A 22,608-nucleotide genomic window follows, 5' to 3' on the forward strand; every position below is an offset into this window, starting at 1 on the left:
TTTTCATAAAACGTTGTTATGTTTCAGAGGTTTATTTACATATTGCTGGCGGGCGGTAAGGTAAGAGTTTGGACTATTATTAAAACATGAAGATGCCATTAAATTGGACCATTTAAAACTGGAATCGATGCTGCCCATAGACATTACTCACCATGAGTTACTTTAAGAAATGGTAAATAGAGAATAAATTAAACTGCTATGTGTGAGGTTACCGGTCAACTTGAAGTGACTCTCATCATGTATTTTGTATTTTCAAATTTAAAAATATTTCAATTATAACATATCAATTGTTATTGTTAAAAATTAATAACTCGTTGAACTTTCACATAGTGCGTATAAAAATGCTCACAAAAATAACGAATATAGGCTTACATGTGTGTAAGTAAGAATAGATCGGTTTAGCGAAGTCTCCAATAATTAGCAGAGTGCATGCAGTGTGACTGTCTTGTATAAAAACGTTAATAGCAGCTATGCGGTTCGTTAGCAGGAGCGGTAGTTAGTAGTTTTTCTGGTAAAAATAGTTTCATTATTATAAAGAAATAATTAGTGTATTGGAACGATTGTTATGAAGACCATTAGTGGGTCGTGTAAGGGCTTTCATAATATATTTGAATAATATACTGAACGTAATAACATATCTATAACGGTATGAATAGTGATGATATAAAAACTAACTAGGTTTAAACCTGCATAATAATAAAAGCGTCAATTTTATAAAGGGAACTGACAAAAAACTCATTGATTCGGATTAGGAAATATTTTTTTTTAATTACACGGACCTCATTAGGTTATTTATATGCGTTTTTTGTTTTATTTGAAACACTTGATGTGTTATTGGGAAGCGGTTCATTGAAATGTTTAAGGATCGGCGGGAGGTGTAAAGCGACGTCCCCTATCCATGTTCACGGTTTATGCTGCTTCATGGGTGTAACGAATAATTACTAGGAACATTCGAGTACCGACGTTGAGTTCACCTCCTCAATAGTCCTCTTAAATATTAACATTTATCTGTTTTATGATATATAATACAAGTAATGATTCACAGTTCTCCTCATAAAACATTAATGTGGGGGATATTTCAAGCTCTCCTGTTAGCGGTCAATGGATGAACTACCGGAAACTACATTCTATCTCGCTTACACTAATATCGTGTTGGTATCAATCATTGAATATTAGCACAGAAAACTTTTAATTTAATTTTATAAGAATATCATTTAAGAAAACTATTCGATAACATCATAAAATTTCGCTCGTGTAATATTTTCATAGTAGTTATTGAAGCGGTAACCGTGTGTTGTTAATGAGCTTGAGACGAGTATTGTCACGTCGCCCCGGCCTCGGTCTTTATGAGAACAAATAACTCTGACCTGTAATAAATACAATTAAGAGAAGATAGGATCCATCTCGTTACAGCGAAAAATATGCAATCAAATAAATAATTAAACGGTACATAAATAAAATCGAAATAAATCCTCAACAACAAGGTCGCCGACGTTGCTTCACGAGTGCTTAGTTTTTAAAGTATACACAATTTAAAAATCTATTCAACATTAATATTAATAGTAAATAACATAGATTCTTCATCCGAGACGCCATAAAGAGGAATCCGTAGAGCATTCAAAGCAATCGAGTAAGTGCTAGTATTTCAGGGATCCGTCTGACGTACTTCAATATTTATTATAAAGAACGTTTTAAACTATTTCATCATATTAAAGTAAATCCTTCCAAGACATTACTTATAAAAAAAATAGGAGTCATTTTATTTTACTAAAATATGGTATATCCTTATAACGAGACATTTTAAGTCTGAAATATTCTAAGTGAGGGAATTTTTCACATGTTAAATTCTTGAAGCGGCTGTCATCAGACGGTGTCAGATGGAGCCGTTGTCGTGAAAGGAGACACATCGCCATTTTTACGACTGCTCTAATCTTTGACGAGTGTCACAGAAAATAAAAAGACGAGTCATTCCAGAGGAGGGTTATAGTTGTCATTAAGTTCTGTTATTGTTTCTAAAATTAAAATGACGTTGATTTCAACTGTCGAAATTAATTGGAAACGAATAATGAAAAATCTATCGACTGGGGTCTGGACACGGGACTCACGGGACTTACTGATCAAGTGACCGGAACGAGAAGCTCACAAGTCATAGGTTCGAACTACACATATTTCATTTAAATTTCAGTTTCAATTAAATTTAGATAATTTCAGCGGCATAAAAAATATTTAAAATATATTTAGTAGTATTTTTCATCTTTTCATCATTATAAAATTTATGAATAATTACTTTGTATGTATTATGATTTGTTGGGAATGAAAAGTTAAAATTAATATATATGGGACCAAAAATATTATATATAAAGAGTTTTGAACAAATAAATAAACTAACAAAGCACGTTTCATTTATAAAAGGATCATTAGCAGGTGTTATATTTACTTTGTGTTTGAATAACTTTAATGATAACAAGATGACAAAGAGATATTTATAAAGGAAGGTGAGCACCGAGAGGAAGCGGACACACACGACGCTCCCAACAACCGTACAGACGGAAATTACCTTACACTATGTATATATAGTGCCTTTAGTATATATAACAACAATAACAATGAAGAAAGGCCAACAACACGATGTAGTTAAAATTTCATTTTTTGCAAAATACAAGAAAAACGAACTTATTTGTGGAGCAGATCTCATACGATACATATAAGTACATCATAACAGACACCTAACAATAAGTTTCAGACATGCTCTAAATGCAGAAGCAAATAATTGAACAGTCGAAGTTCAACATATGAGGAATGTTTGCAGGTGTGACGGAAAAATAATATTAATATTTTTAAATCTCAGTACATCGAGAATTGAAATCGTAATGAAGCCTTCCATGTGGGGTATTGGATTCCAGTCGCTTGACACACGGCGATACTATTAGTTCTCGTGACGCAGACGAATCGTGAACTCGACAAATATTTGCTAATTTATATTTGTTTCAGTTAGTTTGTATGTTTGTTCCTATCTGAGCTCCGTGAACGTATCACTTGCGCACCACACGCGGGAAAACTTGTAACGAAGTGCTGATTAACGACATGTTTACAGACAGACACGTCTTCATTGTTAAAATATGATTTCACTTAAAGTTACATGAAAAATATATATTTTTGGTACGCCCGTAGTAATGTTAAATACATATCACGTATACCAGTTGCTACTGTGACCAACACACCGCTGTATTCATTGTAGAGACGACTTTATACAAACAGATGAAAGCTCAAAATTGAAATAGCACGGGTTGGGATAAATTTTGCTTAAATGTGAACTTTGTTACACGAGCAAAGGGTTGGAATCAGAGTTTTGGTTTCCATTTAAATTTAAACTTTATTTTTTATAAAATAAGGTGGATATCGTTCCGCCCCGTGTCGTTGAGAGGGAATTTAATAAGGCTCCGAGCTGGTTATGGTTTGCGGCGGCGGTTCACACGACTCCTCCGACTGGCGGCTCTGGTGGTTAACTTTGATTACGAGAATATTATTTACAATAGTTTATAACATATTGTTAAAATCATACTAAACGAACTAAATGTTTTATATTTAGGATAAATAGTACTACTATGTCATCAAAATACGTGGTCCGTATAGTAAGTTTTTTTAATAAAAATAAAATATTGAAGTAGATAGTTTCTATTTACTCGGAAGTTTGGTTCTAAGTCTATATTTTTAGGTTTGCTAAGTGACCATTTGGGAATGTTGCCAGGAAGCGGAATGCGGTTCTATGCAGGAGATCAGGTCAGGGAGACACTCCACAGTTACATTCATTGAATGAATCAAAATTGTAAGAAGTAGCTACGGTATTAAAGCTGGTCATATTGTTATGAAGAAACTCTTCGGAGGTAACAGTTTCATATCGACAAGCAGCATCGCACTTCATAATTTTCTGGAGCATGTGGTCGATGAGACGCATATGTGCAGCAGCGGGCCTCACACGGCTGGACGGATGATGAGGCAGAGAAATAAATCAATTAAACAGGACAAGAAAATAAAAAATAAAAATAATCACAATAATTTGTTTAGCGATTCCCTTGGATATGTTTTGTGACTTATCTTGTATATTTAATGCTGACGATAATACAAACGTGGCATCATTCCTCACTTTATAATATGAAATAATTAACTCAGTGATCATGACGAAATGAGCAGTTTATAAAAATAGCTTGTGAGTATCAGACGAGGTGACTTCCGCCTTCACCTTCAAACCTGCGACGAACTTCTTAACACCGACAATATATTATGAAGGAAGTTAAAAAATCACGTTGCACATAGATATGTTATCTCAGCATCCCGAGGAGGTGAGGACACCTCCTCTAATGAATATATAACCTCGGAGCTTACAAAGCCTTTATATAGGTGTACTGTCTTCTGGAACTTGTTAACTAGTTTCAGCTAAGTTTGGTTCCAGGAGCAATTAAATGTTGAATTAAATAAGTCACTTATTTAGTGGATAAGTATCTGGACTGAGCTGATATATATATATATATAACAAAGAATACTGAGAAATGGTGATAGAAAGAAAATCATGAAAACAGGTTGGCAAGAAGATGCGAAAAAAACGAAATGTCCCTCGTGTTCAAACATTCCGAGCTCGTTCATGTCGTTCACGGATATCTTCAGTTAACTATTGTCTCCGTTAAAAATAACGGCCATTGTTTATTATTACAAAATATTTTGAAATAAAACTTCTGAGATTATTTTTTAATTATATCAGAAAAAGCTTAAAAATAAAACCTTACCCCAGACACCTTATGTAAATAATTCTTTACATATTTACCTGAAACAGAAAAACAAAATCACATGCTGATATTCATATAAGTTATTGACGTCTCATAATTTATCACGTAAATGAGGAAAGGAAACAGAACAGAATACAGGAAGTGACGTAAATCAGGCTCCTTCATATAGAACAGAACAGTAAACTATTACAGATGATTGTCTGTCAAATAATAGATGAACATTGTTGATGAGGTTATTGACTGACAGTTATATTTCAAAATAACAAAAGGGGGTTAAACTTAACTGTCAATAACTGACTACACTTACACTAATGGTTTAAAGGAACGGTTTAAGAGTTTAATTTCATCATTTGTCTTTTTGGAAAGAGAAGCAAATAAATTATACATATTTTAATATGAGTTAATGAAGAGACTGAAAGTTAGGATATTAATGATACCTAAGACTATTTCGAGAACACATCTAAACAGAAATTTCGTCCTCTGAAATAATAAGAATCAAATAATATTTTTGGATACATTGATCATAAAAATAAATATATTACTAAAACTATAGTAATATACATATTCAGTGTTAAATTCTGTTCATAGACGTTTAACTAGTCTCAATAACAGATGACTCACGTTATCAAGTCAAATAGATCATTGGGTTTAAAATAATAAAATATTTGTTATAACGAACTAGAAGTTTATATATTTCAATTTTTAAAATATTTAAACCCGGCTGTCGTTAGCGAGAGACGCGGTATATAAGTTTTTATTTATAGTTTTTTTTATCATAAAAATAGTCGCGTATTAAGCGAGTGATAGCATCCCCGGGGAAGGTTCCGGACAGTATAAACCGATACCCTGTAATCCCGTCATCTTCCAATATCCATCAATCAGGACGTCGACGGGAGGCGGCCGTCTCTGTGCGGGATTTGTGTTCATTGCTTACTATACCATATTTATATTGCACAAAAGAATAGAATTTAAGTTATTTTTCGTTCCCATATAAAGGTAGTTTTATGGTCCAAATCCGTTTGCACACTAAAATTCTCATAGAGGCTTGGAAATATAAAGTTGAATTTAGAAATAGAATGTACGGCCGGCTGTTTAAATTGAATCCTTACTAATTTTAATAATGAGAATGTTTTATAGTTCCTCACGTTCTGAAATCTTGCCTGTGTTACAGACAGAGATAAGTTTAAAGTGAGTACAGAAGAAAAAAGACCCGGCGATGTACATACAAGATTAATAAGAACAAAACGAAAATATAATATGGGCATAAGTTCTATGAAATCTAAAGAACACACGTAATGCCGCGTTTCCATCGGGCATCACCCCTTTAGTGGGAAGAGTGAGCGGGGCGCAGGGTAGGGCCGCCAGCCTGAAGAGGCTGCCTCGCTTCGCCTCACCTCGCTAACTCGACACGTGCTTTAATTAAAAAACCAAGCCCACGTGAATTTGGCAAGATTAAAACATCTTTCACAGATCCATCGCGTTTCTGTTTTAATTTTTTTCATAGCATTTTCGTCACATTTCATCGCCAGGTCGTCAGTCTTCTCACCAGAAACAACAATCAGCCGAACAGAATATTCCTAGGAGTAGGCAACATTATTTTATTCTCTTAGCCGCAACTTTCATTCTGAATAATTTAAAGCAATTAAGCAAAAACGGCCGTAATATAAAATATCCAGTAAAAGGTCTCATAACGGTGACACTCAAATAATGGTGACACATTATTTATATTGTAAAAGAAATCAGTTTAAACTACCGGAGTCAGTCAATTTTGTAATTTAGAACAAACGATTCACTATTAAAAGTGACATTCAAACATAAAACAACGCATACAATGGCAGCGCGCCGGAACAGGGGACAGGAAGCGGACGCAGCCCTGATGATGGCGCCCTCCGCGTGTGCTGCGGTGAGGTGACAAAAACGATAACTCAGCTGTTACACCTGACATATAAACTACGCACTCCCAGACATAATGACACAGTTACGAAAAACAATATAAAGATAAATGCGAGAACGGTGAATCTTAATGGCTTGTATGTCATGACTTCGGCGGCTCCTTGATTTAATTATTTATTATAGATCAAAGCCTTTCGGAAGTAAATAACATTCATCTGTTAAGCTATTTGACTTTGGACATATAGGACGTGCCGGAAATGTTCACAAAATAAAAATAGAAATCTTAAAGCAGTGTTTAAAACATATTACCTCACGGACGTTTTACAATAATTTATAATATTAAGAAAGTATAAAAAATAGATTAATCATATGACCAACCACATCGATATAAATATTCTCGTTCATATAAATTATACAAATTAATGGGGGAGAACAACAACGTTTTTGTAAACAAATTATAAAACCTGCATTAATAACATAATATGATATAATAAGTTGACTATGACCCTTCCTCAGCGGCGCGACGTCGATAGTGAGTAGTCCACATCTTTTTAATAACCTTACCGCGGCTAACGATTCGTTGACAAATGAAACCTACAAGGACATGCAACACGTCATATATTACAGGGAAAACAAACTGTCCGTACATCCATGCCCGTTTGTCTACAGAGTATGTTCTGTGTGAACTAAATGTATTTAATAATATTAATTTATTATAATATACAAGAGGAAATGCATCCAATAACAGTATTTTATATTAATTTTAATACATTTTATGTTCACTTGACAGACCGTCATTCGACATATTCATTAATCGGGTTCCGTAGGTATGTTTAGAGTACATGTCACCTCGACTTAACAATTATGTGTACGAATGATCGTAATATGTTAATAGATAAGATAAATCAAAATGATCAACTAATATGACTATGTTTAGTTTCCAATGCTTGTCCCTGTAGGTGTATGTTGATAAGATTCCTTTATTCAGTGAAGATAGTTGAGGGTTGAATGACACTCTATACTCACAGCACTCACAGCAACACTCGATCGAGGCACATTGAACATTATTGCAATTCAGGATCTTTATCTGCACGGCCCAGAACAGCGAACCTTAAATTATTGATTTGTAAATATTTTTTTGTTCACGGGTATCAAGTTGTATCGACACGGCCTATTGCTCGTGAGTTGATATTTATTAAATGTTTTTAATAAGTTAATTGATTGGCGCCGGACATCAGCGCGTAAAGGAAAATACTTTAAATAGTAAGAAGTAGCGAGTCGGTGGCATCTTCGGTGAGCTCTCGTGCTCACAAGGTCCACTTCTAACAAGCATGTGGTTCTGGAAGCTATTACTCCTTTGGTCGGTCGCGGCCTTTGTCTCGGCCGAAGGTGAGTTGGGACAGCTCAGTATGTCGTATAATGTGAATTGTGAGCGGTGTTTGTTGGTACGTTGTGAAATATATGTAAATGTATTGTTAATGCTATAGAAGCCGATGACCGCAGTGCCTTCGCCGGGGCGGGCGCCTTCGCGGAGGCGAGCGCTGGAGGGGGGTACGGTGTAGGAAACCCGATCAGTGAGTGAGATTGTATACATATACATATAAGAGTCAGGAAATCAATATATAAAATACAAAACTAATATACAATATAAGAGACGAAACCTCTCAGCATTCCATGGTGCGTGCGTGATTCACCGTGCGGGTGCCGGGTCCATCGCGTTGCAGGGAGAGAAGCTTCAACAGTGACTGGGACTTGCGACCCAGGTGTAGGTTTAAGGGGCCCCTATCTAACGCGCGTTAAACGCTCATCTCCACTGTCCAAGCTCCTCTCTCTACCTAATCAAATATGAAACGAACCTGCTAGGGCTGCCTTCGATGCACGTTCCAAGAATGAACTGATGTTAGTACTTGGCAGGCCTAAGTCTTTTAACAGGTTGTAGAGAGATTTGGCTGTTATACCTCTCGCTCCTACTTCTACCGCGTACAAATTTACAACGAACATATTCTTAGTGAGTTCGTTGGTGAGCTCGTAATACTTGTTGACCTTGATGGCATGGTCATTGGGGATGTTGGTTTCCCAAGGAACCGTGTACTCTATTAGTACAACGCGCTTTAAAATTCGCGAATATAAAAATATGTCCGGTCTGGAGGCCGACGCACAAATATCCTCTGGGATCTTATATTGCTTCTCATACGTGTCAATCATTAAAGTCCAATCCGAAGCCGCTTTAATTATAGAGTAAGGCTTGACGTTTGATTTTGTAGCTCTAGTGCCTTCTCGGACAAAACCTATTATTGATCGTTGGTTCGTGGTTATTTCTTTTTGCGGTCTAGCTAACCATAGACTAACCGCTTCACGTATGATTTCTATCGTGACGAAGCGAGTATTGACTGCTATTTAGGAGTACCCTACATCCCACCAGCAAATGCTTAGCAGTTCCAACCTCCCCGCAGATGTAGCAAGTTTTTTCGGTACCTTTGCCCCATCTTACTAAATTACTCTGATCTGTGAGAGTCATCTGGAACGCATTGAGGTAAAATTTTAGCAGTGCTGGCGACCAATCATGAATTAAAGTGCGCTATTTTAGTGCTAAAAAATATAATATAATATTTATAGTCACGGGAAACACGCGATTTTTTTTATCAGGCTTTTTGTTTTCAATTGAACTAACCTACTTTAATATGAAATTAAGTTTAGTTTAAAGGTCTCAGAATAACATTGCTTCGTTGCCCACAGTTGCAGACCAGAGATGCAGTCGAGCTGGAGATATGTTTTACATAAGTAAATTGGATGGCTGTTACGTCTGTGGATGTTTCACATATGGTTTCGGGCCACTGTACACTAAATGTGCACCATGCAATCAATGTCGTATGTATATAACATTTTTTACAGCTGATGTTGTGTTTTAATACACAAAAAGTATTTAACTTGAAATTAATTAAAAGTTATTTTTAATACTATCCAATAAAAAATCATTGGGAACAGTCAAACGAGAGGTACCCATCTATTAAGAGAACGTTTTATTACCTTCTTTTTGTAGCACCCCCAATGCCACCTATACCACCAATGCCACCACTACCACCGCTACCACCAATACCACCACCAAATCCGGATTCAATATGTAAGTTTTTACATTTTTTAATAGACACAAGCAACTTTGATTAAATCGTTCAAATTTTTAGGTCCACCACCGGTAGTGATTCCTGGACCACCACGCCCATACCCAGTGCCAGTGCCCGTTCCTGGCCCGCGGGTTATGGTGCCTGTTCCCGTTCCGGTCCCATCACCTCCAGAAAAGATCTACGTGAGGGGTCCTTCGGTACCCGTTCCTGTACCGGTCGATAAGCCTTATCCGGTTCCTTATCCCGTCAATCGACCATACCCAGTTCCAACCCGGCCGCAAATAATAAAGGTTCCGTTACCGGTACCCGAACCTATTCCAGTCCCAGGACCAACTAGAAATGTACCGGTCCCTGTTCCCGTACCATCACCGCCAGTACATGTGCCATACCCCGTACCGGTTCCCGGACCAGCTAGGAACATCCCTATCCCAATTCCTATGCCGTCTCCGCCAATGCCAATACCTTATCCAGTCAACAGGTATATCACCGTCCCTGGCCCAGACAGATTAGTACCAGTCCCAGTACCTTACACACGTAAGTAATAAATAAAATAATTTAAGTAGTCATCCGTCTCATGTGCTGTAATTAAATGTTCTTAATTCTAGGCACTAGAATATATCCTGTTCCAATCATCATATATGTTTGTAAGTATCTTTTATTTAATTGTTTTGAACAAAACATGTTTATTAGTATTATTTAAGTTTAGCAGCCAGGATTAATCAAACTAGCAAAGATTTGTTTTAAGATAGAGCAGAAAAGTTTGACATTAAAAATTAAATAAATATTTTAGCTCCCATATGCAGAGGAAGACTCCCTCTTACACCATTCAGCTTAGCCGGTGATAGGTGCCGTACGCATACTTGCAAAATCAGATACAATTATGTATATATAGAGTCCCAAATTATACCCGGCTGCGGTAAGTACAAATATTGCAAGATTTATAATGTGTATATTTATAGGATAATAATGAATATATGTCTTAAAATTCTGGTTTTTCAAGGTGGTGGTTGGGGAGTAACATCAAGCGCACAAGCTTCTGCAGAAGCAGATGCATATAGCGGTGGCTGGGGAGGAAGTTCAGCGGATGCTATTGCCAATGCCAACGCAGGCGGGTATGGAGGTTGGGGTGGCAGTTCAGCTGAGGCAAATGCTATAGCAAATGCTAATGGAGGAGGTTGGGGAGGAATAGGAGGCAGTTCAGCTGACGCTAGCGCTATAGCAAATGCAAATAGCGGAGGTTGGGGAGGATACGGAGGCGGAAGCATCGCTGACGCCAGTGCTTTGGCCAATGCAAATAGCGGAGGATGGGGAGGTTATGGAGGCGGAAGCATCGCTGACGCCAGTGCTTTGGCCAATGCAAATAGCGGAGGATGGGGAGGTTATGGAGGCGGAAGCATCGCTGACGCCAGTGCTTTGGCCAATGCAAATAGCGGAGGATGGGGAGGTTATGGAGGCGGCAGCGTAGCTGACGCTGGTGCTTTGGCAAATGCAAATAGCGGAGGTTGGGGAGGTTATGGAGGTGGAAGCGGCGCTGATGCCAGTGCTTTGGCAAATGGAAATAGCGGAGGCTGGGGAGGATACGGAGGCGGCAGCATAGCTGACGCTAGTGCAATGGCAAATGCAAACAGCGGAGGTTGGGGAGGTTATGGAGGCGGAAGCATCGCTGACGCCAACCCTTTGGCAAATGCAAATAGCGGAGGCTGGGGAGGATATGGAGGCGGCAGCATAGCTGACGCTAGTGCAATGGCAAATGCAAACAGCGGAGGTTGGGGAGGTTATGGAGGCGGAAGCATCCCTGACGCCAACCCTTTGGCAAATGCAAATAGCGGAGGCTGGGGAGGATATGGAGGCGGCAGCATAGCTGACGCTAGTGCAATGGCAAATGCAAACAGCGGAGGCTGGGGAGGATATGGAGGTGGAAGCATAGCTGATGCTAGTGCTTTGGCGAATGCGAATAGTGGAGGTTGGGGAGGATACGGGGGCAGTGCAGCTGACGCTAGCGCAATGGCAAATGCAAATAGCGGAGGTTGGGGAGGATACGGGGGCAGTTCAGCTGACGCTAGCGGAATAGCAAATGCAAATAGTGGAGGTTGGGGAGGATACGGGGGCAGTGCAGCTGACGCTAGCGCAATGGCAAATGCAAATAGCGGAGGTTGGGGAGGATACGGGGGCAGTTCAGCTGACGCTAGCGCAATGGCAAATGCAAATAGCGGAGGTTGGGGAGGATACGGGGGCAGTTCAGCTGACGCTAGCGGAATAGCAAATGCAAATAGTGGAGGTTGGGGAGGATACGGGGGCAGTGCAGCTGACGCTAGTGCAATGGCAAATGCAAATAGCGGAGGTTGGGGAGGATACGGGGGCAGTTCAGCTGACGCTAGTGCAATGGCAAATGCAAACAGCGGAGGTTGGGGAGGACTCATATCACCACTTCAAATCAAAGCCGGTGAAGAAGATGCACAAGACTAATAATCACAACGTACGGTATAACATTTCAAGATTGAATAACGTGCTTTATTTATTTTTAATCTGTCTTTCATTCTTTTCAGACATTCGTCAATGATCTCGCAACCACTTGGACACTAACATGACACGGCTTGTTCGTTTGACCCTAAAATCATAGAATAAGAAATCAGCATTACAAATAGACATTTAAGCACGCTTCACCCTTTTTGTACAAATAAAGTTTAAGTGGGATAATGAACTGGATATATTATTTTGTCCTTTAAAAGTTATAATTATTAATAATAACTTAAATGGTTTCATTACCAGTGACATGTATAACAAATAATATTGATAGAACGAATCGATTTTAGCCGTTTCAAATGAAATTGTAATTATATTTGAACATAAATCAATGTCCACGATTATCACGGAATGTTATCAAGTATTTATAATGAGGTACGTGATGTACATTCGCTCAGTTTAAAATATCACTTTAATAATACTGGGTTACGGAGAAAAAGTTAGGGAGCAAAAGTGGACACGGAAAATAAAATATAAGAGATGCGGGGGGGCTTGATCGGAGGCTTCTGCTTCCTTGCCTTCCTGTTATCTTCGGGTACCAAAGGTGAAAACTTATTGTATTCCAACGATGTATTACAAGGTAAACGTATATTTTAATCTACCTTCCAATTATCGTTTGTGTTGGTAATAAATAATATTCCATCCATAGAGATACAATGTTACAAAGCTTTAGTTTAGAATAAAATGCATAAAAAGTTGCGTATTACACTTAAAATATTTTTAATGTATTATGTAATGTACCAAGTATTTAAATCTAGAATTTTTAAATTCTCATTTGTATTGAGAAGTATTTTTTTTAAAATATAACTTGAATCTAATTTCAAAATAACAACCCATGATAATTTTTTTAAACTTTTATCTAATGTCAACATCAAAACCTACAATTGAACTATCACCAGAAACTAAATAGATAATCGAAATCTATATCATACAGGTGAAATCGGAAAATCCTCATCAAACAATAGTAATTTATATAGAGAAGCAACAGCAGAGATTGATACTGATTCAGCCGAGACTACCAAATATGACACATCAACACCTGGAACTTTGCACTCTGATAATAATTTAATACAGAATATTGAGGCCAGAAGTGGAACTGAGTCGGAAGTTACTACCGAAACTGTAACGGAATCATTGAATTCTAGAGATGGTAGTATTAGTAGCACTACTACTAATGACCTATCGACCAGTCCTGACCATCCCAAGTACGATTCCAGTAATGAAGCATCAGTTCAAACTCAAGCTCTTTCTCGTACAGGTGGACACATCGGGTATAAGGAATCCGAGCCTAGTGATGATGAACAGTCAAGGTATTTTCATCACGCAACCACAGCAAGCCTTAATGCTATCGAAGACGAAGATCAAGCTTTAGGGTATATTCATATAATGTCGTTTATATATTTATTTCCTTGATTTAACCATGACGTTATGTTTTTGTTCAAAGACGTTATGATCCAGAGTCTTCCGAATCTCGTGTCAATCCCGTGACAAATCGAGCGGCATACAATGTTAACTCTAACACTGAACCAGCAATTCAAGACCAAGATATACAAGATAAATCGGATGGTAAACGTCATTATTTTTTTTAGGCACATCTTTGATTTAACCTACTATACCAGAAATATGAATTATTTTCATTTTTAGAACCTGATGCAGATCTTAGACACGGTTTAGTACATGCATTTGCAGGTAATAAAAAATATGATATGAGTATACTATATTCGAAAGTCTTACTAATAGTGTACATTGTTAAGTAAGTCCCTAGTCCCTAGTGTTTTTTTTTATGGATGAACTTAATAAAATAAAATTTGGTACAAAATAAAATCTTACAGAATGCAAATATAGATAGTTACTAAAATATTTGTCAGTTATTCAGTTATCGACATAACAGAAAACAAATAAAAAAAAACTTGTCAACTAAACATGACGAAAAGGCCTTTAAATATTTTCGATTATGTTCCAAAGGCTCTCTAAGATCGTTTTTGTTTGTTATTTATTTTTGTTAAAGTTATGAAAGTAATATTTTCTAATATTGCATTCAAGGAGCGAGGTCAAGAGTTATTAGTCAGAATGACTACATTCTTCCAACTTCAATACCAGGTGAGAAGAATTTAAGAGTAATGAAAAGTTAAATAGTCACAAACATTTTAGTTAACAAACTCGACTCTTTGGTTACTTTGTCGAAACTATGTGCATGAGATGACAAGAAGAGTTTCAGCTACTCACATCTGTTAAGTGTTTATTTTATTAAAAAAAATAAATTAAAATACTGAAATAATTGATGGATTGAATATTATTTCAAAATTATTTTTTCAGGAGGAGATAACTTGATCGCATGCTCAAACGAGTATGAACTTCACAATATCTGGTCACCGATTTACGATTGTATGGTTTGTGTTTGTGTAAGGGAGGGCTGGTCTTTGATGCCTGTCTGTGTTACTTGTAACACGTGTGCTATACCACCGATAGCACCGCCACCCCCTCCTTCTCCACCACTGCTTCCGCCAATGCGGCCTTCAATAATTCCGGAGCAACCTGTGATCGACTTATACCCACCGCTTCCTCCTCCTATCCTAATCCCCGAACAACAAATATATGATATATATCCACCACTACCACCTCCTTTACCATCACCACCGTCACCACCGCACTTTATTTTACCGGATCAACCGGAATATGAAATATTACCTCATCCTTTGCCACCGTCTCAGCCACCATTTATAGTGCCAGAACAACCGATCTATGAAATATTACCACCACTACTGCCGAAGCATCTACCACCACCGCCACCACCACCACCGATATTGCCTTTGCCATCACCACCACTACCGATACCACCACCACCTGAACCAGAATCTCAAGGTAAATACAGTCTCTAAATCCATATACTTACTAACACAACAATTGAATGTTCATTATAAAAGTTATGTATCCAGTTTTAGTTATTAGGATGACAAATCATTCTAGTTTCGTGCGATCCGTTACCGACGGACTCACCATTCCAAAACCCATTGAATCCGTGCCAGATATGCATATGTACGCGGATCTACAATGCTCTCGGACAGACGGACATACAAATACAATGTCAGGAAAATCCATCATGCAGTAAGTTTACTCACAAATGATAAGGTTCGTTCTGTACAGCCTAAACGATTGTCTTGCTGCTAAGTGTTAAATTGACCCGAATTCCAAATATTTTAACAATATCTAAAGACAATCCCTTTGTTACAGCGCCGCCCCCCGACAACATACAAATACGTAAGTATAAATACAGTAAATATTTGCTTAGCGCCCGTCGTGATGGGATCTTCAATATTATTGTTATCTTACAGCTCCGACGCCGGTGCCGAGACCAGCCCCGAGTAAGTTTACTTTATAATCGATGAACTCATTCTTGTTTAGATGATAAAGCTATTTTCTCCCCCTGATCATTTTTCACAAATGCCAAACACGAATAAACGACAGGCTGATAAATTGTAATTTATTTCTATACTCGTTTACAGATTTTTTTCATGTTCATTCTTTGTGTTTTTTGCCATGTAAAATTATCGAATGGTTTAAGATTACTATTAGGCTCAAAAGAAATTTCTAGTTATCGCTCGTTTTTCGCCTCTTTACTCGTCTCAGTGTCGCTATGTGAGGGATTCCCGCCCGGTGTGACGTTCCCTCATCCGTCTGATGCATGCAAAATATGCAAGTGTGTTATCGAGGAAGTTTACTTCACACCAGAGCAAAGAATTATCTGCATACCAAACCCTGAATGCGGTAAGAAAAACATAAAAGTCATATTTACTTTATGTGATAGCAATGATTTAACTTTTTTAAGTGTTTTTTTTTATGATGTTATTTGCACTTCTTTTAAATATTCTACAACTATTTTTTTGCTGGTCCTCTAACTCTAACAGAACCACTGCCATTACCACCACCACCACTACCACCACCACCGATAATGCCCGAGCCGATCCCAGATATACACCATGAAGTTTATCCTACGATATCACAGAATCCTGAACCGAGTAAGCGATTGATGTACTTAACTGAAAAAATAAATGTTACAGTGACACTTTTAGTTAAAGGCGTGTTTCTTTGCCTTACTAATTCTTATTGTATTATTAGTGCCTTGGCCACCAGTGCTAAAGCCAATGCCACCACCTAGTCCTCTACCTGGACCTCCACCACGTAAGAAGAGAATACTTTATCTTTTTAATTCGTCCTAAAAATATATGTTGAACAATTTTAATTATGTCGGGTGAAGACGACACCTGTAGACCCTACCCTCCGAACACGCCATTCCAGCATCCGTGGGACGAATGTCAAATCTGTATGTGTAGCGAGTCTTATGGTGTGAATATCGTCAACGTAGAAGTCAACTGCTATACCAAAAAATCATGCTGTAAGTTATTTAAAGGAATACTTTTAATATATCAGTATGTGACGATATCTTTGTTAAAAAATATATTAAAATTATTATTCTTATTTTTCAGGTATCGAACCACCGATTCCGGGTAATAATATCATTTCAATTCGTATATTTGTTCAGTCACGAGTTAGTGTTATATAATATGAAAAAGTAATTTATTATCCATTTTCAGAACCCTTACTTTTACCCCCGTACCGTAAGTAGTCCATCAGCATTTGATTATTAAAATTAATTCCGTAAGTTTCACTATCCATTGTTTTATTCTTTAAATATGTTATTTTTCCTAGCGAGCCATGTGCCATCCACGAATCAAGGTAAGTTAAAAAGAAACATAAAGAAGATTTTATGTAATTGCACGTTTTTATTAATTAAACTCATAAAAGGTTTTGAAAAATAAAAAGCTTATCGACGACAAGCAAAAAGGAAAATAAAATAAAAATTTACGAGGCACGCAGCGACAGTCCTGTCAAAGATGACAAACGAGGGAAATAACTGCGATCGCCACAGGTGCTGTTAAAGGCGAACACACGCCGTGCGAATATTAGAGAAGGGTCAATGAGAGAAAAAGGGTTCTCAACCTGAATGACCTGCCGATGTTATTGTAATTACGACTATATCAACGACTTCCGCAAATTTTTTTACGTCTTTTTTGCGGGTAAAAGTGTGAAACTATAAAAAGTACAATATGTTATTAAGTTGTGATTATATTTCATGTCAGATTAATACTTGTTGTGAATTGAGGTCCACAAAGATGTGACCGTATTTTTCAGAAATGAAACATTTGTGTTTATATATTTACAAAACAAAATTTATATATATTAGTTTAAATTTTAAAATATATTTTGTAACTAAATATCCTTCCTAGCTCACCGAGGAGGTACAATTGGTGGTCAATGAACGTAAGAGTAAGACGAAACATGTAACAATGATTGACCGCTACTAAGTGTATTGCTTTTGTAGGACCATTCATCGTTCTCGACCCCAGAGCACTAATTGTTTATGTTTGTCCTTATTGTTGTGTTTCCCACCACGTTATTGCCGTAATGCATGTAAGTTACTTTTATTGTCACTAGAAATTGGCTACTTTTTTGTTTCAGCGACCGGAAATATAGTATTTATTGGTAAGTAAAAAAATTGTAGATCTTATACATATAGTCATTATTACAGATTTTATTACTTTAAGGGTATACTTATGACACTTAAAAAGTAGCTATAATACTGAAGGGACCTACTTCGTCCACTTTAGTTTCTTTATTCACTTGAAGGAACTTCATTCACTCCAGGAACCTACCTCAGTTATAAAATTAATTACAACAACTTTATTGCTATAAAATTGTAACAGACTATTGTTTATTATAATGTCACCCATCAGAACCGAAGTGCCGCTATCAACCACCAGATACACCGTTTATAATCGACTGTAATATTTGCATATGTCAAGTGGTATTCTCATATGTAGTCGCTCAGTGCACGCCACAACTAAATTGCGGTAAGTGCAATCTTCTTATGACAATTATATCTTTATTGAATGTTACTTATGGTTTTTGGTTCTATTATTTAAAATTCCAATAATCATAATATCTTTACGTTTAGGAGCACCTTTAATCGGAGGGAATGTTGACACTTCCGCCCAAGCAACAGCCATTGCAAATTCAGGGAACTTGTCACCAAATGCAAATTTCTATCCACATTCTCCAATAGATAGTCAGTCTGGCTCAATTACTCAGGCAAATGCTCAGTCTCTATCAAGCCTCTCGAACGCTCTGGGTCAAGCCAATTCTTACACCGTGGGAGGCAATAGTCAAGCACAAGCCATCACAAATGCTCAATACAATCCATACTATATCAAACCATATTCTATTGGAGGAGGTTCTAAGGTTCTTGCGCAAGCTGAAGCGGAAACTATAACAAATAACTTATACCCATACAATAACAATCCTTATTCTCCAGGTAGTTATTTTGATTCTCAAGCACAAGCCGAAGCTATTGCCAATTCTCAATCGGGAGGGTTATCCCCATATAATCCTTATTCTCTTGGAGGCAGTCAATCAAACGCCCTTGCTGAAGCCATCGCCAACTCTCAATCGGGAGGGTTATCCCCATATAATCATTACTCTCTTGGAGGCAGCCAATCAAGCGCCCTTGCTGAAGCTGAAGCTATTGCCAATTCTCAATCAGGAGGTTTATCTCCATATAATCCTTACTCTCTTGGAGGCAGCCAATCAAGCGCCTTTGTTGAAGCCATCGCCAACTCTCAATCAGGAGGTTTATCTCCATATAATCCTTACTCTCTTGGAGGCAGTCAATCAAACGCACTTGCTCAAGCCGAAGCTATTGCCAATTCTCAATCGGGAGGGTTATCCCCATATAATCCTTACTCTCTTGGAGGCAGTCAATCAAACGCACTTGCTCAAGCCGAAGCTATTGCCAACTCTCAATCAGGAGGTTTATCTCCATACAATCCTTACTCTCTTGGAGGCAGTCAATCAAACGCACTTGCGCAAGCCGAAGCTATTGCCAACTCTCAATCAGGAGGTTTATCTCCATATAATCCTTACTCTCTTGGAGGCAGTCAATCAAACGCACTTGCGCAAGCCGAAGCTATTGCCAACTCTCAATCAGGAGGTTTATCTCCATATAATCCTTACTCTCTTGGAGGCAGTCAATCAAACGCACTTGCTCAAGCCGAAGCTATTGCCAACTCTCAATCAGGAGGTTTATCTCCATATAATCCTTACTCTCTTGGAGGCAGTCAATCAAACGCACTTGCTCAAGCCGAAGCTATTGCCAACTCTCAATCCGGAGGTTTATCTCCATATAATCCTTACTCTCTTGGAGGCAGTCAATCAAACGCACTTGCTCAAGCCGAAGCTATTGCCAACTCTCAATCCGGAGGTTATCTCCATATAATCCTTACTCTCTTGGAGGCAGTCAATCAAACGCACTTGCTCAAGCCGAAGCTATTGCCAACTCTCAATCAGGAGGTTTATCTCCATATAATCCTTACTCTCTTGGAGGCAGTCAATCAAACGAACTTGCTCAAGCCGAAGCTATTGCCAATTCTCAATCGGGAGGGTTATCCCCATATAATCCTTACTCTCTTGGAGGCAGTCAATCAAACGCACTTGCTCAAGCCGAAGCTATTGCCAATTCTCAATCGGGAGGGTTATCCCCATATAATCCTTACTCTCTTGGAGGCAGTCAATCAAGCGCCCTTGCTGAAGCCATCACCAATTCTCAATCCGGAGGTTTATCTCCATATAATCCTTACTCTCTTGGAGGCAGTCAATCAAACGCACTTGCTCAAGCCGAAGCTATTGCCAATTCTCAATCGGGAGGGTTATCTCCATATAATCCTTACTCTCTTGGAGGCAGTCAATCAAACGCACTTGCTCAAGCCGAAGCTATTGCCAATTCTCAATCGGGAGGGTTATCTCCATATAATCCTTACTCTCTTGGAGGCAGTCAATCAAACGCACTTGCTCAAGCCGAAGCCATCGCCAACTCTCAATCAGGAGGTTTATCTCCATATAATCCTTACTCTCTTGGAGGCAGTCAATCAAACGCACTTGCTCAAGCCGAAGCTATTGCCAACTCTCAATCCGGAGGTTTATCTCCATATAATCCTTACTCTCTTGGAGGCAGTCAATCAAACGCACTTGCTCAAGCCGAAGCTATTGCCAACTCTCAATCCGGAGGTTTATCTCCATATAATCCTTACTCTCTTGGAGGCAGTCAATCAAACGCACTTGCTCAAGCCGAAGCTATTGCCAACTCTCAATCCGGAGGTTTATCTCCATATAATCCTTACTCTGTTGGAGGCAGTCAATCAAACGCACTTGCTCAAGCCGAAGCTATCGCCAACTCTCAATCAGGAGGTTTATCTCCATATAATCCTTACTCTCTTGGAGGCAGTCAATCAAACGCACTTGCTCAAGCCGAAGCTTTTGCCAACTCTCAATCCGGAGGTTTATCTCCATATAATCCTTACTCTCTTGGAGGCAGTCAATCAAACGCACTTGCTCAAGCCGAAGCTATTGCCAACTCTCAATCCGGAGGTTTATCTCCATATAATCCTTACTCTCTTGGAGGCAGTCAATCAAACGCACTTGCTCAAGCCGAAGCTATTGCCAACTCTCAATCCGGAGGTTTATCTCCATATAATCCTTACTCTCTTGGAGGCAGTCAATCAAACGCACTTGCTCAAGCCGAAGCTATTGCCAACTCTCAATCCGGAGGTTTATCTCCATATAATCCTTACTCTCTTGGAGGCAGTCAATCAAACGCACTTGCTCAAGCCGAAGCTATTGCCAACTCTCAATCCGGAGGTTTATCTCCATATAATCCTTACTCTCTTGGAGGCAGTCAATCAAACGCACTTGCTCAAGCCGAAGCTATTGCCAACTCTCAATCCGGAGGTTTATCTCCATATAATCCTTACTCTCTTGGAGGCAGTCAATCAAACGCACTTGCTCAAGCCGAAGCTATTGCCAACTCTCAATCCGGAGGTTTATCTCCATATAATCCTTACTCTCTTGGAGGCAGTCAATCAAACGCACTTGCTGAAGCCGAAGCTACAGCTAATTCACAATATGGTAATGCACAAGCTAGTGCCAACGCCGTGAATTCGGGTTCGAGTAAGTAATGTTTACGAACTCTTTCTAGCTCTTTTGTTATATAAATTGACAAGACAGTTGATATCCAAATAATCAATATCAAAAGTGATCAAATACCATCTGATTGTTGAATTCAAACTTATGTTATTTACAGCGCCACAAAGTCTAGCTCACGCCTCGGCTGTCTCAGGAAGACCTTTAATAAGATCAGGTAAATTAAAAATATCTAACTTTTAAACAGAATTGGAACACAATATTTTTCAGTTAATAGAATATAAAAAAAATTAGTCTCATTAATAACCAACGAGCAATGCATTGTGAAGTGGATTAGAAAATTGTCTAACAGTTGTTTATAATTTTTAAACAAAATAGGCCGATAGAGCCCTCGAGATGCCTGTCAACTTTTGGGATATAAATTAAAAATATATTACAAGAGCAGATGGCGCGCGGATCTCATGCAAATTCTATTTAATCAAACTTCCACAGAATCCCTCAGGTCGGAGCTTACTATGTATTGAATTTTTTGTATACATCTTTCAGAAACAATTTGAGCCTAAAATAGTCCGCATTTTGTTTTGCGGAGATAGACAGTGCGTAACTACATTTTAAATGAAAAAAAAAATAGGTTAAAGTTCATGTTATAATAAAACGTTTTGACTTCCTTAGTTTTAATAAACGTCAGAACATTACGAGAACATTCATTTTGATTTATTACGAAAATATGCAGTTGACTTTCGAACACAGTACATTTAAGACCGGTATTATTGAAGCTTTTTGCTGTTAGTTTACTTGAAATATCTTAGACAGGTCTCAATTATTTCAAATATTAGTGTTCAAAAGTTAATTTGGCTCTGAACACTCAAATATTTTGTAGGGCCAGGGTTATGCCAGTATGATGGTGACAAGTATCACCTCAATTGTCAGGCCTGCTTCTGCTTCCGTGACAGCCTCGGAAGCCTTTACTCCTTGTGTCTCGGCAACCCTTGTGCTTAATTGGACTATCAGGTTTAGGTTCTTTATTCTACTTCTGTCTTCTTTATAAGATAAGTCACAAATTTTTGCTCACGCTATTATTTTTGAGCTTCATTTTACGTTTCACTTTCTCTACACGACATTGCACCTGTTTTAGTGATTGCAAGGGTTGCACAAGCACTATTTATTTTACGGAAAATTTTAAAATTCCTTGTTTTATGTTCGATTTATTTTACAGGAGGAGATGATGAAGATAATATTTCTAGTTTATCGGAAGAATT

At 38.1% G+C, this 22,608-nt stretch overlaps 3 protein-coding genes across 11 annotated transcripts in view; 2 read left to right on the top strand and 1 right to left on the bottom strand.

Moving 5' to 3' along the window:
- The window catches only part of LOC116773824 (dystrophin, isoforms A/C/F/G/H-like), a 228,887-nt gene that overhangs the window by 81,404 nt on the left and 124,875 nt on the right, over nt 1-22,608 (bottom strand). The window lies entirely within an intron of this gene.
- Nucleotides 7,952-12,497, top strand: LOC133319418 (spidroin-1-like). The gene is made up of 9 exons (XM_061523741.1): nt 7,952-8,063; nt 8,162-8,248; nt 9,411-9,542; nt 9,715-9,795; nt 9,857-10,330; nt 10,402-10,440; nt 10,587-10,712; nt 10,797-12,272; nt 12,343-12,497. Exons 1-8 carry the CDS (start codon nt 8,006-8,008, stop codon nt 12,260-12,262), a joined length of 2,463 nt encoding a protein of 820 aa, XP_061379725.1. The 5' UTR covers nt 7,952-8,005; the 3' UTR covers nt 12,263-12,272; nt 12,343-12,497.
- On the top strand, nt 12,726-22,606 carry LOC116773828 (uncharacterized). Of its 9 annotated transcripts, none has more exons than XM_061523736.1 (22): nt 12,726-12,899; nt 13,254-13,692; nt 13,764-13,885; nt 13,964-14,008; nt 14,363-14,419; nt 14,636-15,181; nt 15,287-15,424; nt 15,551-15,577; nt 15,652-15,681; nt 15,947-16,084; nt 16,225-16,335; nt 16,436-16,498; nt 16,575-16,712; nt 16,804-16,824; nt 16,912-16,935; nt 17,027-17,053; nt 17,837-17,860; nt 18,112-18,228; nt 18,333-20,617; nt 20,708-21,376; nt 21,510-21,566; nt 22,566-22,606. In XM_061523736.1, exons 1-20 carry the CDS (start codon nt 12,800-12,802, stop codon nt 21,362-21,364), a joined length of 5,109 nt encoding a protein of 1,702 aa, XP_061379720.1. In that variant the 5' UTR covers nt 12,726-12,799; the 3' UTR covers nt 21,365-21,376; nt 21,510-21,566; nt 22,566-22,606. The 9 variants fall into 9 exon arrangements, with proteins under 9 accessions (XP_061379720.1, XP_061379721.1, XP_061379722.1 ...); XM_061523737.1 differs by having other exon boundaries at nt 13,254-13,469; nt 13,578-13,692; nt 18,333-21,376; XM_061523738.1 differs by having other exon boundaries at nt 13,254-13,469; nt 13,578-13,629; nt 18,333-21,376.

Source organism: Danaus plexippus, chromosome 20 (assembly GCF_018135715.1).
Source record: "Danaus plexippus chromosome 20, MEX_DaPlex, whole genome shotgun sequence".
Taxonomy (NCBI): domain Eukaryota; kingdom Metazoa; phylum Arthropoda; class Insecta; order Lepidoptera; family Nymphalidae; genus Danaus; species Danaus plexippus.